General features: G+C 40.5%; 1 protein-coding gene across 1 annotated transcript in view; it reads right to left on the bottom strand.

The window, feature by feature from the left end:
* The window catches only part of sorcs3 (sortilin related VPS10 domain containing receptor 3), a 646,076-nt gene that overhangs the window by 102,350 nt on the left and 523,707 nt on the right, over positions 1-20,019 (bottom strand). The window contains exons 14-16 of the mRNA XM_034187360.1: positions 18,928-19,035; positions 16,387-16,504; positions 16,165-16,298 (exon numbers count right to left, since the gene is read on the bottom strand). Coding sequence (XP_034043251.1) covers positions 16,165-16,298; positions 16,387-16,504; positions 18,928-19,035 — 360 coding nt within the window. The remainder of the gene's footprint in view (positions 1-16,164; positions 16,299-16,386; positions 16,505-18,927; positions 19,036-20,019) is intronic.

The following is a 20,019-nucleotide window of genomic DNA, read 5'->3' on the forward strand; positions in this document are numbered from 1 at the left end:
AACAAATTCTCAAGTAATAAATGAACTGTACAATAGCCTTAATGTAATTATGTAAAATAAATGTCTGTTTTAAAGTCGTTATGTCACAATTTAATATTGATATACTGAGACTATAACTCAATGCCATAAGTTCTTTTCATTAAGCTGCGTTCACATGCATACAAATATGGAAACAAAAATGCATGCAATTTTAACAGTGTGGTTGGGGGATGGAGGAGGTACTTTTTACCCTGACTGAGGGTCAAAAGTCAAAAATTCTGAATGGCTTTATATCAACTTGTAATAAAATGTTAGTAAAAATCATATATATGTTGTTGTCATTAGGTCAGAATCAGGTCGTCTGCAAGTGATTTAGCACCAGGTTCTACACAAACATGAGTTGTGTGGGAGGAGAGGGGCGGCCTCATATCCGGCCGTGCCCCAGTCCAGTCACGAGCGACTCTGTTCACCGGGGAGGCCCAGCTATCAGGGGCCAACCGAAAATCCACGGCGCTTCGGTATCGCTTCGTCTAGGCAGGATTTTGCTGCATCTTGGCCAGGGCTCCCTTGAAAAAGAGGTTTTTAATCTCAATGGGACTTCCCTGATAAAATAAAGGTTAAATGGAAAAAAAAAATACTAGCAATAATATTACAGTGGAAAAAGCAGCAAGGTAAATGAGCACAATGGCAAGGCATACTTCAGATTTATAGTTTAATACGTAAGGATTGTTTATCCAGGCATGTATGGGTTCATTAGAGCTTTTAATCAGCTTGAATACAACTTACAAGGCCTCATTTATAAAAATCCATCGAGCATTATGATGACAGGAAAAAAAAACATCACAGTAAATGAACAGAATGGCATATTTTTCCCCAAATTTCCACACTTTACATAAAACATTTTTTTTCTACCCAGACATGTATGGGTTCATTAGAAAGATCAATTAACGGGCTTTAAAACAAGCCTACTTTTATTAAAATCTGTTAACAAATAGCAACAATAGAGCGAGAAAAGCAGCACAGTTTGTCATAATTTCTCCAAATTTCTGCATTTTACATAAAAGTTTTTTTTCTCCCACACATGCATAGGTCCATTGGAAAGAGCTTTCAAAGGGCTTTAAAACAACCCTACATTTATTAAAATCCGTTAAGAAATAGCGACGCTAGTGCTAGTAATGGCGCCTTACTGTCCTGAGCGATGCTAATAGATTGAGGCGCGCACGTCCATTCCAGGTCTATATTTCCATAGCTTATGGCAGACTGGCTGTTGCATACTGATGACATCATCATTAAGCGCAAGACGTAATTGGCCGGTCGACAGGGAGCATTGTGGGTAGTGTAGTTCAGGTTCACTTTGTGTCTGCTTGACACAAACAAAACTGACTAATTTTAACATTGTTTTATTTTATTTCTTTGTGATACGTTATAATTTAATTGCCAAGACTCGGTGGGAGAGAGGAGATCTCACGGCGCAGCTGTGAGGGACTTTTCTTCACTATTTACACATTGTTTTGGATAATCAGGATGCTTTATGTGGAATATTTTCTTCAGAATTTAATGAATCCCACTGAAACTAATAGGTAAGAATTTATACGAGGTCTATTAGAAAAGTATCCGACCTTATTATTTTTTCAAAAACCATATGGATTTGAATCTCGTGTGATTACATCAGACATGCTTGAACCCTCGTGGGCATGCAAGAGTTTTTTCACGCCTGTCGGTTACGTCATTTGCCTGTGGGCAGTCTTTGAGTGAGGAGTCGGCCTACCCTGTCGTCGTTTTTTTCATTGTTTAGGAATGGCTCAGAGACTGCTGCTTTGTTTGATCAAAATTTTTTCAAAACTGTAAAGCACAACTGAATGGACACCATTCGATAAATTCAGCTGGTTTTCGGTAAAAATTTTAACGGCTGATGAGAGATTTTGGTCTGGTAGAGTCGCCGTAAGGACGGCCCACGGCACCTGACGGCGATCTGTGCTTCGAGGCGGCAGCGTCTCACCGTTTCAAGTTGAAAACTTCCACATTTCAGGCTCTGTTGATCCAGGAAGTCGTCAGAGAACAGAGAACTTTCAGAAGAAGTCGGCATGAGGAGTTTATTCGGACATTCCATTGTTAACGGACATTTTGTAATGAAAGAACGTGCGGGCAGAGTCGCATGTCGGGCCGGACCCGACCGCGGGGGGTCGCGACAGGAAAAACACCTCCATTGGAAACCTTAACGGACAAGTTGGAACATGCCCAAGCTGTTAAACAATTTCTCAGTTACTCACTTGTTGAAAGCCATCAAAAGCCGCCTGAATTTTACAAATGGTTTTCAACACGGTGTTTTTCCTGTTGCGGCGCACACAGATTTGCCGAGTCGTCACGGAAACTACTCGGCGAATTTGCACGCACGTCTTTCATTAAAAAATGTCCTTAAACAGTGGAATGTCCGCATAAAGTCCTCATGCCGGCCTCTTCTGAATCTTCTCTGTTCTCTCACGACGTCCTGGGTGAATTAACCCTTAAATTAGGATGTTTTCAGGTCGACGACGGTGCCTGGAAGCGCTGCACGATGTCCCGCTCCGTGGGAAGTCCTTACACCGACAGAAACACCCCATAATCTCTCATCAGCCGTTAAACTTTTCACAGAAAACCATCTTAATTTCTCGAATAGTGTCCACTCGGATATTCCTCACAGGTCCAGAAAAAATTTTGATAAAGCAACGCGCGCCGTCTCGAACAGCGTGTGAAACAAAGGAATTCAGCCGAGAGGGCGGGACCACATCTCACTCAAGGCCTGCCCACAGGGAAATGACGTCACCGACACGCGTGAAAAAACTCACGCATGCGCACGAGGGTTCAAGCATGATTGGTGTAATCGCACGTCATTCAAATCCATATAGTTAAAAAAAAAATAATGGGGTCGGTTTATTATCTAATAGACCACGTATTTACTACCAATCAATGCATCAATAGACGTATTTCGGTTGTTTAAGCCGCAGGGTTCAAAGTGTGTGAAAAAAGCAGCAGCTTTTATTTCGTAAATGACAGGGTATATAACACCGAGATAAATTGTGACTTTTAATACTGTGTTTAACTTCTTTTGAAAGATGATGACAGTGTTTGGGGCTTAATTTTTTTCATTCATTGATTCACTTTTCGTGCGTTCTTTTTGTGTTTGTGATCCTTGAATTTACCCAGCAGCAAAGTGAAACTGGTTTATCAGAAGCCACAGTTATCAGTTATCTGTAATAAAGATAAATTTTGTAGCAGTTTATCGGTTGAGCGTCATAAAAGATAAATTTTCAGTTATCGGATTAATGGTTATCGAAGCTAACTTTTTGGTTAGCTGTGCCCACCACTGAGCCACTGTCACTGGGCTGCTAAAAGTAGTAATTTTTCACCATCTGTATTTGTGTGCACTTTGGATACTGGCCACATGGGGGAACTATGGCACCACCTCTTATGTAGTCAGGAGGCTTCAAACTACAGAAGGTTGACTGCTAATGGTAATATTATACAGATGAGGAAAGATTTGTGTCAGGGATTGGGCCAGGTCAGGGCGTTGAACCCTTATTTTTCCCCTTTTCGTGGTTTCCCGTCTGCTGTGCCTTTGATTTATTAGTTATTATTTTCATCATGTGATTTTCTGTCATGTTTTTCTTGCCACTTTATTCTTATGATTCACTAGGTATTTCATTTTCATCATATGGTTATTTTCTGTTTTGTCACTTTGTTTTCTTTGTTACTTTTTACTTTGGCCTTTCACTCTGTTCTAGTTTTCAGTCATTGTTTAGTTATCTCTTGTTCTTCTTGGTTATAATATTTGTTGTACTGTTATGTCAGGATTTGTTTTGGTTATTGTTTGTTCTCTGCTTCTTCTTATGGTTGGTATTACTGCCTAGTTTTCTTTAGTCAGTTTTTGTTTAATGTCATTTTAGTATTTTGCTCCGTCTTGTATTCTAGTCCATGTTGCCAGTTCTTGTTTAGTCTAGTCCATGTTCCTGTTTGACTCTTATTCAGTTGTAGCTCAGTTTTGTTTTTGCCTCTTGTTCCTTCTTCACATCCTGCACCTGCTTTCATGTCCTTGTCTCACGCCATTATTTATGTTCACTTCACATCCTGCACCTGTCATGTTTTTCTTTCACTTTAACTCTGTCTGCTTTGTCTTCTTTCACTCACGCTCTGTGTACCTGTTCACATATCTTTGTCTTTTCTTCACTCCACCTTGTGTTGTCCTCCCTCACTGTCTTGCACAATGAAGTATCTTCGTTCACTAGCCACGCCTCCTTCTTGATTGTTCCTCACATGCACCTAGTTAACTCCTGTCCTATTTAGTCTCCACCCAGCCACCACACCCTTGCTCGTTTGTTGTCTTTGTACACTCACCAGCGCTCTGTCTAGTCCTGTTTTTGCCGTGTATCCAGATCCTGCCTTGTGTTTTTTGACTGCGCCTTTTGCCTTGCCCATGATGTCTGTGTCTGCTCGTGCCTTTGAACCCTGCTTGCCCATGACTGCGTTTTTGCCTGACCCTGTTTGTGCTTCTGCCTCGCCGACTGATCACCTGTGTACCGAACCAGAGCCTGAATTAAAGACCATGAGTACTTCTACATCCAGTAGTCCGAGAGTTTGCATTTTGGGTCCAAACACTTCGGGTGCCTGGCACCTGCCGGGCATGACAATTTGTGTGAATTACTGGATATCCAGATGGGGTTGTAATGCAATTTATATAAGACATTGTTTCATTTCGGTACAAAGAAAAGAAAGAGAAAAACCTTTCAGTACAAAATAAAACGATGTCTGATTTCGAACCAAAAGAGTGCATGTTGAAGCATTGTGACAGTGACATGGCATATTTGTCTACTGACAAGCTACAAAAAAGAAAATGCAAATTTTTATTAACCTTCTCGTATGTGATTATGCATTATCAGTTCATATTATCATATACTGCACAGTCACACAAATTTGTAAGCACCAACAGATGTTGTCATATGTGAATAATATCAAAAGGCAGATCATAAAACATTATATATGGAGCCAGGGATGCATTTCAAATTCATTTAAAGTGTTTGCATCTGCACATCATAATTGCAGATGTGCAAAATCATTACTTTCAAAACATTTAACATGATCCATATAAATGCATTATGCTAGAGTAATACTTCTGTTCCCCGTAACCACAAAAAAAGGTCAACTGTTGGGATTTGCATACAAATTGAAAATATTTACACCAATCAGATCATCTCAATAGAATTACAAGCATAGCAAATATCCAGAAAGACGCTGGGGAGACAGACATTAAGAGCAAATTAAGTAAAATGATCCTATGCTTATCAGATTATCGGAAAACACACAGCAAATGGGGTAAATTAATGCGACACATAAACAGCATATGTAATAAAATCCACTTAGCTGGCTGCAAAGTGGCCTACAGGATAAACGTGCAAATTGTGTTTATCAGAGTAGGGTCATTCACCCAGAGTGTGGAAGAAGATCAGAAGATGATCACACACTCTGCTAAGGGACATTTAAACCCATTTAAAATGTTTAATCCCCTGCTTTTGTGTGTGAACATCAGTGACCATGTCGTTGATGCAATTTCAATCCCAAGAACATAAAATTATGGGAATTTGTGAGATGAATCTGGGGAATTTTGCAACTCTTGACTTTCCAAACCTGATATTAAAAAACTCAGCTCAAGTACTTTTTTATTTGAGTTACATAGCGTCACAAAGGTTGGAGGTTTCATGAGTATAGATGTCCTCTCATAAGGGGGCTGTGACCACCTCCTTGGAAATCCCCCAGAACTACACCAAACCTACCTTTTTTGTTTGTCTTTTGTTTTAGGGAAGGGGGGGTCATTACACAACTCCAAACACAAACAGGAAAATAAATAAATGGTAAATGGACTGCATTTATATCGCGCTTTTCCATCTGCATCAGACGCTCAAAGCGCTTTACACATCTGTGCCTTACATAAACCCCGATGTCAGGCTACTGCCATGCAAGGCGCCCACTACACACCGGGAGCAACTAGAGGATTAAGGACCTTGCCCAAGGGCCCTTAGTGATTTTCCTTTCAGGCTGGGATTTGAACCGAGGATCCTCTGCAATCTACACCAAACTTGGTATGGTGACTGGGGGCACCAAGGGGGAAGACTTTGGGGCCCTTAAGTTGAAAGCGCAGGTGCGAACACACACACACACACACACACACACACACACACACACACACACACACACACACACACACACACACACACACCGTCAGCCTTATATAGGGTTTTGATTGATTACGTCAAAACTACTTCATAGATTCTCACCAAATTTTCACCACAAATACATATTAGGCCATGGAAGACTCCAATAAATTTTGGAGGTGATCCGGATCTGAATCCGGATTCTGGATCGCGATTACACTTTATATAGGCTTTGAAGGATTACATCAAAACTACTTCACGGATTCTCACCAAATTTGCACAACAGATAGATATTAGTACACGGAATACTCTCTTGAATTTTGGAGGTGATCCAGATCCAAATCCGGATTCTGGATCAAGATTCACTTGTATAGGCTTTGAATGATTACTTCAAAACTACTTCACGGATTCTCACCAAATTTTCATGACAGGTAGATATTAGGGCATGAAAGACTCCACTGAAAATCTGCACCACAGATAGAATGAATGAATGAATTGAATGAATTTCTTCAGCACAGAGATTCACAATAACAAAAAACTGATAAATAAGAGAATTCAACAGATATTAGGGCATGGAGGACTCCACTGAATTTTGGATCCAGATTGGTGGACCGGGGTAACTCAGCTAGTATATATACATATACAAATTTGGGTGTGGGAGGAGCTTGGAGAGGCTGTGGAGAATGACTTTTGCTCAACCTCAAAGCAGTTCTGCCAAACTCTCAGGCGCCACGGGAAACATAGGCAGTTCTGAGCCCAAGCTGTGTTCAAGAAGGAAGGAGAGCTGCTAAACTGAACTGAGGATATCGTCAGATGGTGTGAAGAACACTCCTTGTCTGGATGAGAATCGTCCTGGGGTGCTGAAGTCTCTGGATTTTGTTGGGCTGTCATGGCTCACACACTAATACAATGACACATGGAAGTTTGGGACAGTACCTCTGGACTGGAAAACATGGGTGTTAGCCCCATCTTTTAAAAAAAGGGGAGCACAGAGAGTTTTCAAATTATAGAGGAACCACACTCCCTAGTAAAGCCTCCCTCGTAAAGCCTATGCCTGGGTACTATAGAGGAGACTTAGAATGTTAGTTGAACCTCAGATTCTAGAGGAACAATGCAGGTTCTGTCTTAGCTGTGGAACCGTGTACCAGCTCTTTATCCTCTCAAAGCTAGTAGAAAGGTCTTGGGACTATGACCAACCAGACTACATGTGTTTTGTGGACTTGGAACAGCTTGGAACAACGTGTGAACTAATCTCCATACAACCAAAGTAGGAACTGTGTCCGAAATTCTCAGCACTATATGGACTCCACCAGGGCTGCCCCTTGTCACCCCTCCTGTTCATGATGTACATAGATGGAATTTGAAGGTGCAGTCAGGGACCGGAGGGTGTCCAGTTTGGTGAACTCTGAATTGCATCTGTGCTTTTTGAGGATGATGTGGTTCTGTGGGCTTCATCAGGCAGTGACCTCCAATGTGCACTGAGAAAATATGAGGCAGAGTGTGAAGTGACTGGGATGAGAATCAGCACCTCCAAATCTAAGACCATGGCCATCTGATAGAAAAGGGTGGCTTCTCTTCTCTGGGTCTTAGCGTCTTGTTCACAACTGGGGGTAAGTTGCAGCGTGACATCGATGGACAAATTGGGACAGCATCTGATGTTTTACAGACACTTTATGGGAGCATTGTGGTGGAGAAAGAGCTGAACCACTTTCAACCTATGTTCATAAACTTACTTCTACTACTTCATAAACTGAAACCAATAAGGTTGAGGATAGAAAATGAGATTCCTCCAGTCAGGTATCTGGGCATACTACACTCTTAGACAGGGTGAGAACCTCAATTACCCTGGAGGAACTTGGAGTAGAGCAGCTGCTTCTTCATTTCAAATGGAGCCAGCTGGGATGGTTTGGGCATCTAGTAAGGAAGCCCCTGGTGGTCTCCCTAGGGAGGGCTTCCAGGCAAATCCACGTGGAGGGATTACATTTCTTAGCTGGCTTGTGAATACCTCGAGATCCCCACAGAACAGTTAGAAAGACTTGGCTGAGCATAGAGAAGTCTGGAATGAGCTGCTTGGTCTACTGCTACTGCAATCCAGACCCAGATAAGTGGCACAAAATGAATGAATGAGGTGGTGGTCCTATGGCATCTATACTACAACCCCTGGCAAAAATTATGGAATCACCGGCCTCGGAGGATGTTCATTCAGTTGTTTAATTTTGTAGAAAAAAGCAGATCACAGACATGACACAAAACTAAAGACATTTCAAATGGCAACTTTCTGGATTTAAGAAACACTATAAGAAATCAGGAAAAAAAATTGTGGCAGTCAGTAACGGTTACTTTTTAAGACCAAGCAGAGGGAAAAAACTATGGACTCACTCAATTCTGAGGAAAAAATTATGGAATCATGAAAAACAAAAGAACGCTCCAACACATCACTAGTATTTTGTTGCACCACCTCTGGCTTTTATAACAGCTTGCAGTCTCTGAGGCATGGACTTAATGAGTGACAAACAGTACTCTTCATCAATCTGGCTCCAACTTTCTCTGATTGCTGTTGCCAGATCAGCTTTGCAGGTTGGAGCCTTGTCATGGACCATTTTCTTCAACTTCCACCAAAGATTTTCAATTGGATTAAGATCCGGACTGTTTGCAGGCCATGACATTGACCCTATGTGTCTTTTTGCAAGGAATGTTTTCACAGTTTTTGCTCTATGGCAAGATGCATTATCATCTTGAAAAATGATTTCATCATCCCCAAACATCCTTTCAAGTGATGGGATAAGAAAAGTGTCCAAAATATCAACGTAAACTTGTGCATTTATTGATGATGTAATGACAGCCATCTCCCCAGTGCCTTTACCTGACATGCAGCCCCATATCATCAATGACTGTGGAAATTTACATGTTCTCTTCAGGCAGTCATCTTTATAAATCTCATTGGAACAGCACCAAACAAAAGTTCCAGCATCATCACCTTGCCCAATGCAGATTTGAGATTCATCACTGAATATGACTTTCATCCAGTCATCCACAGTCCACGATTGCTTTTCCTTAGCCCATTGTAACCTTGTTTTTTTCTGTTTAGGTGTTAATGATGGCTTTCGTTTAGCTTTTCTGCATGTAAATCCCATTTCCTTTAGGCGGTTTCTTACAGTTCGGTCACAGACGTTGACTCCAGTTTCCTCCCATTCGTTCCTCATTTGTTTTGTTGTGCATTTTTGATTTTTCAGACATATTGCTTTAAGTTTTCTGTCTTGACGCTTTGATGTCTTCCTTGGTCTACCAGTATGTTTGCCTTTAACAACCTTCCCATGTTGTTTGTATTTGGTCCAGAGTTTAGACACAGCTGACTGTGAACAACCAACATCTTTTGCAACATTGCGTGATGATTTACCCTCTTTTAAGAGTTTGATAATCCTCTCCTTTGTTTCAATTGACATCTCTCGTGTTGGAGCCATGATTCATGTCAGTCCACTTGGTGCAACAGCTCTCCAAGGTGTGATCACTCTTTTTAGATGCAGACTAACGAGCAGATCTGATTTGATGCAGGTGTTAGTTTTGGGGATGAAAATGTACAGGGTGATTCCATAATTTATTCCTCAGAATTGAGTGAGTCCATATATTTTTCCCTCTGCTTGGTCTAAAAAAGTAACTGTTACTGACTGCCACAATTATTTTTCCTGATTTCTTATAGTGTTTCTTAAAGCCAGAAAGTTGCCATTTGAAATGACTTTAGTTTTGTGTCATGTCTGTGATCTGCTTTTTTTCTACAAAATTAAACAACTGAATGAACATCCTCCGAGGCCGGTGATTCCATAATTATTGCCAGGGGTTGTATATCTGTTGCATCACAAAGGAAGATGCTCAGGGCTCAGTGCTTCTTCATCTCTTTCGTGAGCTAATCTGGTGACAACACTTTGTAAGATACAATATTATTTGAAGATGTTGGTTTTTACAAAACTCAAAATAGTGGGGCGGCATAGCAAAACAATTGTTCATTTTGTAATAAAAGCATGGAATTTGGCACACATATTCTAAATTAACTAATGTTTATTTTCAGATATGGAGCTATCCTGGAGCTGACCTCTAATGAGCTACAGGGGTCAATAAAGAATTACACAGGAGTCAAAATTTAAAAATGCTCCAATCATGTTGAAAACTATACCACATTATTTCTCTGATCATAACAATTCGAAAAAGATATAGTTTGGACTATCTATGACTGAATGTTCTGGAAATATGGGGTAAAAACTAATGGATAGTTTAAACTCAGTGCTCAAAACTACACTCGACAGGATTGCACCACCTGTGTTAAAACCACGCTCCCCCAAATCACAGTCACCTTGGTTCAATGATTATCTGCGTGACCTCAAGCATAAAGCAAGAGGTCTAGAACGGAAATGGCATCATCCAAAATTAGAAGTATTTCACCTTGCATGCCGCGATGCTATCTTAGACTATAAGCATGCATTATTGGCTACAAAGCGGACTTACTACTCTGATTTGACCAACAAAAATAAGCATAACTCAAAGTTCTTGTTCGACACGGTGGCAACACTTATGCATGGACAACCACCTATAGTTTGCTCTCCTTTTACAGGACAAGATTTCCTGGATTTCTTTGGAAAGAAAATAGAAGACATTAGGTTAAACATATCCCAGCATGCCTTAACCCAGCCACTACACCCTGCTATTGAGGTGGGCGCCACTACTGAGGTATTACCTAGATTTACAGAATTTGATAGTATCTCACTAGGCATGCTGACAAAACTCGTAATGTCAACAAAAAGCACAACCTGTTTATTTGATCCTATACCAACAAAACTGTTTAAGGACCTGTGGCCCACTCTTGGGCCGACTGTGCTGGAAATTATTAATCTTTCTTTAACTTCTGGATCTGTTCCTAAATGTTTCAAATATGCAGTGATGAAACCATTACTTAAGAAACCTAATCTTGACCCTAGTGTATTGACAAACTATCAGCCGATATCAAATCTATCATTTTTCTCTAAAATTCTGGAAAAAGTGGTGTCACGGCAGCTCGTAGACTATCTTCCTGAGAATAATCTCTTTGAGCCACTGCAGTCTGCTTTTAGAAAATATTATTCCACAGAGACAGCTCTCACTAAAGTGGTGAATGATCTTCTGTTTACAATGGATTCAGACACCACTATGGTTCTGTTGCTGTTAGATCTCAGTGCTGCATTTGATACAGTGGATCATCATATTCTACTTGATAGGCTGGAAAATCATTTTGGGATTACTGGGAGTGCCCTTGCATGGCTGACATCATACTTGACCAGTCGTTCTCACTGTGTTTTGTACAGTAACACTACCTCTAACCTTAGTGACATGAAATTTGGGGTTCCACAGGGGTCTGTCTTAGGCCCCCTGCTTTTCTCCCTTTATATAGCACCCCTTGGGCACATATTGTGGCATTTTGGGATTACCTTTCACTGCTATGCAGATGATACTCAGTTGTACATGCCGATAACTGCTGGTAATCTTGTTCACATAAAATCCTTAGAAGATTGCCTTGCAGCAGTGAGAAGTTGGATGTCTAGAAACTTCCTACTTTTAAACTCTGATAAGACTGAAATGATGGTTCTTGGTCCAGTGAGACATCGGCATCAATTTGACCAGTTAACGCTCAGCCTCGGCTCGTGTGTCATACATCACACTGACAAAGTGAGGAACCTTGAGGTAATTTTTGATCCTTCGTTGTCCTTTGGCCTCCACATTAGAAATATTACTAGGACTGCTTTCTTCCACCTGCGAAATATAGCGAAGATTCATCCCCTCCTGTCTATGGCTGATGCTGAGACCCTGATCCATGCATTTATCTCTTCTAGACTGGACTACTGCAATGTTCTATTTTCTGGTCTAGCATTAGGGGTCTCCAATTGGTTCAAAATGCTGCAGCCAGACTTTTGACACGAAGCAGAAAGTTCGACCACATTACACCTATTTTGGCATCCCTTCACTGGCTTTCTGTCCCAGTGAGATCAGATTTTAAGGTTCTGCTACTAACCTATAAAATTATTCATGGACTGGCACCTCCCTACCTAGCTAACCTAATTAAACCTTACGTACCGGCCCGGGCTCTACGTTCTCAGGGTGCAGGACTACTGTGTGTCCCTAAGGTGAATAAGAAGTCTGCGGGTCACAGAGCTTTCTCTTATTGTGCCCCTGTTCTGTGGAATGATCTCCGTGTCAATAAAACAGTCAGATTCTGTGGAGATTTTCAAGTCCAGACTTAAGACGCACTTATTTTCCCTTTCATATGGCTAGCATACTGGTACAGTTTTGTTTTACGCTTTTTACTCTTTTAATTAATTTATTAGTAATTGGAGCGGGTTGCGGCCTCAACTTTACCTAAATTCTGGGTCTTTTAGTGAAGTTTAGGGCTAGTGGCCGGCGATCACCTTAGTACTTCTCTGTTTTTCTTGTTTAATGCTGGCAAATTATACAGTATTTTTTGTCTTTCTGATGCCTGATTCTGTTTTTTCTCTCTGTTTAAGGTGCAGCTCCATCCAGAGATGGGAGTTGTATTCGTGTTGGCGATCCTCCTGTCCTGTGCGCCAATAGCATTTCTTGTATATTCGTCCGTGAATTGTTCTGTGAATTGTTCTCTAATTTATGTTTTGTAGCATGGCCCAAGCAGAGGGACACCCCTTGAGTCTGGTCTGCTTGAGGTTTCTTCCTCAGAGGGAGTTTTTCCTTACCACTGTTGCTCTGGGGGTTGGTAAGGTTAGACCTTACCTGTGTGAAGCGCTTTGAGGCAACTCTGTTGTGACTTGGCGCTATATAAATTAAAATAAATTGAAATTGAAATTAAAAATGGTATAAATGGTGACAAAGGTCAGTTTTAGTTTTAGAGGGGCCAAAAGTTAAAGTTGTCCAATTTTGGCAAAAAGTGATTGTTGGAGTTATTCTGTAGATACACTGTTTTATTTTATCATGCATGTTTTGTGTTCTCTGCTCTGGTAGAATGTAGTTCTCTCTGCTCTGATAAAGTGTATTGTCCTGATGTGATGGGTGAAGGTTATTTAAGATATGTGACATGACGTGTTTCTGCAAGTTGTGGTATCTCTGTGTGCACGCTAAGCTCTTTTTCAGGACATGTGAAGATGACCCAGGCAGGATGCAGCCGTAAGCGGAGCAGTGAGATAAAGAATAGAGAATTGAATGTTCCAACCACAGTGTGATTATGATACATTAGTCCTTGTGTCAGAAGAAGTGTGATTAATCGTTAGATGTCTTAAACATCTTAATCGAGCCCAGATTAAAAAGGTTCTGAACGTCCTGAATGTATTGTGCAATCAGCAGTTCTGCGGCAACAGCTCACGCGCTATCACTCTTCCCCTCAGGAGCTGTACCGCCCATGTATGTAGGGAAGTCCTAAATAAAAGAGCGGGAGCGCAGGCCAGACTTTAGTGTAGCTTTGGTGTACAGCCTGACTGCACTCCTCGCGAGCTTAAAATTGAATTCTATCTCTCACTTGTTTTATTGCCTGGTTGTCTCTTCCTCTTATCAAAGATACAGTATTCTAAACCCGACAGTGATGCAAATTATTGGTTTAAATAACAGGATTAATAAATGGAATAGTTTTGACTGTGCTGAATGCTTTGTCTCCAAAGTAAGGTTCAACAAGGTTGACATCCATTGGATTCTATGACATATGACAACTAAGCATGACAGATGGTGCAAACTATTACTTTTTAAAATGATATTAACTCAACCAATAATTTCCATATTTTTTTTACCAAAATTGGAGCAACTTTAACTTTTGACCCCTGCACTGAAACTGTCTTTTGTCACCATTTTTGCTGTTTTTACCACATAACTCTTATGGAATTCAGTCATAGATAGTCCAAACTATACCTTTTTGGAATCATTATGATCAGACAAATATTGTGGTATAGTTTTCAACATGACTGAAGCATTTTTAAATTTTGACCCCTGTGTAACTCTTTATTGACCCCTGTAGCTCATTAGGCTCCAGAAGGCTCCATATCTGAAAAGAAACATAAGTTAATTTAAAACATGTGTGCCAAATTCCATGCTTTTATCACAAAATTAAATTATGGAAATTTTAGCTAAGCTGCACCACTAAAATAGTGCCAGAGAGGATTTTAATTATCACTTGAACAACCACATCATAAAGTTATATTTTAACATAACGACCAAATACCAAAGTAAATGGTAAATGGTAAATGGACTGCATTTATATAGCGCTTTTCCATCTGCATCAGACGCTCAAAGTGCTATACAATCATGCCTCACATTCACCCCGATGTCAGGGTGCTGCCATACAAGGCGCTCACTACATACCGGGAGCAATAGCGGATTAAAGGCCTTGCCCAAGGGCCCTTAGTGATTTTCCAGTCAGGCGGGGATTTGAGCCCATGATCTTCTGGACTCAAGCCCAACACCTTAACCACTAGACCATCACCTCCCCTAAGACCATCACCTCCCCAAAGTGCACCTTCCACAGCAGCACAGACAAATTGGTCTGTGCTGCTGTAATAATCAGTAAGTCTGTTGTGCAGTATTTCGAAAAGAGCTCACATCCGTTAAACTAATTTTCTTCAAAATATGTGGCATTCATTCAGCAGATTCAGTAACAAATGTGGTTATTAGAAACCCATTAAGAAACCAGAAGGAAATTCATTAGACTGCATTCCTCATTGAGGTCCAAAACACCCAAACTTGGAAAGACATGTAAGAAAGAAAGAAAAGTACTTCTGTACAAATGTTTTAGTAACAACGGTGAAATGATGCATTTTATTTTTCTAATGACACAAATCCAAATTTGAGAGTCATTCTTAATCTCAAAGTGAAATTAAAGGTCTACAAATGGATCTATACTAAATAACATAATAAAAAAAAAAGCAAAAGTTGGCTTGCATGGAGATGGAGACCCTGTAATACAAACAAAATTTGTTTGTATTACAGGGTTTGTATTGTAATTTTGAGACGGTTGGCTTTTGAGAAGTCAGAAGTAAAAGACAAGAAAATTTCAGTGAGTAAATATAAAAATACATACTGATTTGCATAACTTTTCCAAACAGCTATACATTTATCTGTCTCCTGTCACATTTGATGGATTCACCTTAAAATAAAAAAATAAAAAAATAAATAAAATAACAATAATGATTATAAAAAAGTGAATTACATTTCTCTTTTCTGGTTTTGACTCAACTCCTTTCACCAACGTTTCTGAAAATGGGTTCGTGCAACAATGTCGAATTCACAAATGACATGCTACTGCTGCTGCTACTTCTACTACAACTATGACTACTACTACTACTACTACTACTACTACTACTACGACTGCTACTACTAATAAAAACAATGTCATTTGTAAAAAGAATAAGGTCAGTCATTTTGGCCATTTTTTGAGTTGAAGTCAAACATGACCTAAGGGTGAAAATCAGCATTTAAAAAAAAAATAAAATAAATAACAAATATACGTAGGTGAAGCTTCTTGACTGTGAGTTTTTTTTTAAAAAAAAAAGCTAAAAATAGCAATGCATTGCTGTTATATATATATTTTTTTGCCCTGTGCATTTATTTTTCCTGTAATATTAAAATATGCCTGACTGATGACGACGAACTGACTTGTTTGTCACTTCAGAGAAGCTTTCTGACACGACCAAAGAGGTTATTTCATGATACATCACTGAGTGGGCGTGGTTAAAAATAAAGACCAAACATAAAGGGTAGACATACTTTAAGCAGCCAGCTTTTACTTTTTGTGCAGAACTATTTGACCGGATATGACCTTTAAATCAATGCCTGGAGGATCTCGTCAGACCTGACAGCTGCTCAGTGCAACAATTAAAGCACAAAGCCACCAGTATATTCTAAAACAATGAATGGAATCAGCCCATAAACTCCTAAATGTATTCGACAACAGTGACATTATTGTTCCCTTTTACCCAAAAATGGAAAGACAAAAAATTTCTTTTCATAATCAGGACAAACATCCTCTTACCATTCAAAATCGTGAGCTCGGCAAATACAAGACTCTGCTGATAGGATTCTGGAATAGTCTCTTCCCAGCATGCAGTAGTTCCCAGGCCTGCGCTTCATGTAAATCTGTTTTTGGCCCATTACACAAGGCTCACCCTGGAGACACAATAAACACCATCATTGCTACAATATTGACTTATTTCAAGGCTTGAATTTGAGCACATCCGTGCATGATATGTTTCACCTGGTTGTGTAAATGCCATGTTTGATAGTCTTCCTCCATGCATTTCCTGCTGAATATTGATTTATAGTCAATCTTAATGAGCTGCCATTCAGAACGGTGGCTGAAATGTCCGAAGAACCTGCAACAGGTACCGAACAATAAGAAAAATAAACAAATAAAACAACACTTTATATAATATAAAGGATGTGGCTGCAGGAACTGGACATTCCGGAGCAGTCATGCTCTGAAACTGAAGGGCAACAACAGAACGCAGTAGCATTAATATGAACAATATATTGAAGTAGTCATACTAATAGTAACCCAGTATTGTCTTGTTGTGATTTTCCATATTTTACATTTGTTTGTGCTGTGGGTCTGGAAGAGCTGAGAGGCTACAGAGTGGTATGTCTGCAATTCATCCAATCAAATGGGCAAAACTTCTATCATCAAGCTCACTCTCAATAGATCGATACCTGGGCAGAATTCCAACTGAGACTAGTTCAGCATGGCAGCTTTATTTTCATTTGATTATTTTCTCACCAAAGAAGGGATACAAGCAATGGAAAAAAAAATTATGTAATCACTACATGTAGAGGATGTCCAACTATCTTTCTTACTATTTAGCTTGTTTAAAATTGGGCTTGATTTCCTCCAGTTTGAAACTGAGACAGTAATTATGGCTAAAAATTGTCAATGGGAGAATAAAAGTTCACTTTCTGTTTCACTATTTTCATTAGTTTCATTAGTTACTTCATCCAAACCATCAACATGTCTATTAGACCCCATTCCTACCAGGCTGCTCAAGGAAGCCCTACCATTATTTAATGCTTCGATCTTAAATATGATCAATCTATCTTTGTTAGTTGGCTATGTACCACAGGCTTTTAAGGTGGCAGTAATTAAACCATTACTTAAAAAGCCATCACTTGACCCAGCTATCTTAGCTAATTATAGGCCAATCTCCAACCTTCCTTTTGCATTTCCTTCTGCTTTTTTGCATTTATGCAATATCTCTAAAATTAGAAAGGTCTTGTCTCAGAGTGATGCTGAAAAACTAATTCATGCATTTATTTCCTCTAGGCTGGACTATTGTAATTCATTATTATCAGGTTGTCCTAAAAGTTCCCTAAAAAGCCTTCAGTTAATTCAAAATGCTGCAGCTAGAGTACTAACGGGGACTAGAAGGAGAGAGCATATCTCACCCATATTGGCCTCTCTTCATTGGCTTCCTGTTAATTCTAGAATAGAATTTAAAATTCTCCTTCTTACTTATAAGGTTTTGAATAATCAGGTCCCATCTTATCTTAGGGACCTCGTAGTACCATATCACCCCAATAGAGCATTTCGCTCTCAGACTGCAGGCTTACTTGTAGTTCCTAGGGTTTGTAAGAGTAGAATGGGAGGCAGAGCCATCAGCTTTCAGGCTCCTCTCCTGTGGAACCAGCTCCCAATTCAGATCAAGAAAGACAGACACCCTCTCTACTTTTAAGATTAGGCTTAAAACTTTCCTTTTTGCTAAAGCTTATAGTTAGGGCTGGATCAGGTGACCCTGAACCATCCCTTAGTTATGCTGCTATAGACGTAGACTGCTGGGGGGTTCCCATGATGCACTGTTTCTTTTCTTTTTGCTCTGTATGCACCACTCTGCATTTAATCATTAGTGATCGATCTCTGCTCCCCTCCACAGCATGTCTTTTTCCTGGTTCTCTCCCTCAGCCCCAACCAGTCCCAGCAGAAGACTGCCCCTCCCTGAGACTGGTTCTGCTGGAGGTTTTTTCCTGTTAAAAGGGAGTTTTTCCTTCCCACTGTAGCCAAGTGCTTGCTCACAGGGGGTCGTTTTGACCGTTGGGGTTTTACATAATTATTGTATGGCCTTGCCTTACAATATAAAGCGCCTTGGGGCAACTGTTTGTTGTGATTTGGCGCTATATAAAAAAAAAAAAATTGATTGATTGATTGACTAGATGTTTTTGCACCTGTTGTTATTAAACTGTTGCCGACCGAACAGTCCCCCCTAAAAATCTGTCCGCCCTGCCTTCACTGCGTATGCGTTATTTCGGAGCGTTGGCAGCGATTCACGGATTATCACCCCGTTTCTGCTTCAGATTTCACTCCAGTCATCATCTATCTCAGCAACAGATATCTAAAGCTTTTGGACAACAATCGTTTCCACATAAATTCAGCATTATCTCATAATAAAATACGGGGGAGCACATATGTCATTTCAGAGCGTCGGTAGCGATTCACCGATTATCACCTTGTTTCTGCTTAAAACAACCTCGTTTCTGTTTACAACTGACTTTAGGATGATTTAAGAGGTTTTAATTTGTCATCTGATGGTTAATAATCACATTACTGACATTGATCACTTTGGGTGTAGAGAGTCAGACTCAGAGAAGGCACAGTGGAGGCAGGGTAGACCAATTTTCAGAGGGGACCGTTCGGTCGGCGACACCACCAACAGAAAAAAAAAAATAATAATTTACTAACCACCTTCAATCATTTCACAACACATCATAAAATTACCCCCCCAACAGCCTCGCTTGAAATACTTGGTCTTACGTCATGATCTGGTTCTCAGCTCCGGCCTCCACCAAGACACCGTCCACAAACAGAGGCACCAAGGAGAAGCTGTGCTGGGTCCACTGTCTGCCCTCGTCAAAACTGACCCTGCGTACAAGCATCGCAAAGCGTTTCCATCAGACAGGCGGAAGCGTTCGTGGCGAGAAAACAGATGATGTTTATTAAAGCCTGGTCACACGGGAGGATTTAGGTGGAGCTCAGAAGGACTCGGTTTGCCTCTACACGTGAGTCTCTGAGCTTCTGTGCAATTAGCAAGTGTAGCTTAGAGTAAATATCAAACAGCTGAGCATAAAGGGATCTGTAAGACGCAGTCTGTCAGGGTGTCAAAGCCAAGATGTCCGAAAAAATGCCTCAGTGGGAGAAAGTGAGAGAAAAACAGTGATGTCACAGGTTCCAAGTGAAACATGAACAGGACAAAAAACAAAAAGATTCATGTTTGACTGCAAAACTGAAGAGAGTGGTGAGAGAGAGGAAAAAATTGGACAGCTTTCATCGCCACGGCACTGGATTTATTGATGCTGACAAGCCATCAACTGATGCTGGAACGACTGGATGTACCTGAATGTGACACGGGCTGAAACACTGCGGAGGCCTGAGCTCAGAAGAAAAAAACCTCCACTGCTTTCATTTGGCTAAAGTGACAACGAAGTGCTGACATGCACTATTATGAGATTTCAGCCAGGGAGAACATGTCACATCTTTTTCTCTCGTATTTAGAAATGTGGCTGTGTGCTACTGAGCCTTCATCCCATTAAATATTTAAACCAATTTGCTCTCCACAAGAAATACTGCACAGACTTCGAATATAAATTAAACTTCTGGATTCATCTTGAGAGTTTTCTCAAATGGAGCAGATGCCACAAGGATTCTCATCCCCGCCCTCCTCTGCCGTTGTCACATTTGTCTTCTGTCCAGCTCGCCTGCCATCACCTCCTTTCCATCACACATTCCCTCTCGTAACCTGACTCAAGTGTGTAATCCACAGCTCATCGTGCAGTAATGTGCCACCTGTGCCTGGACACAACCCCTTGGGATGCACACTTACCTTGAGCTGTTGCTGCTGTCGCTAAC

Source organism: Thalassophryne amazonica, chromosome 15, assembly GCF_902500255.1.
Source record: "Thalassophryne amazonica chromosome 15, fThaAma1.1, whole genome shotgun sequence".
Taxonomy (NCBI): domain Eukaryota; kingdom Metazoa; phylum Chordata; class Actinopteri; order Batrachoidiformes; family Batrachoididae; genus Thalassophryne; species Thalassophryne amazonica.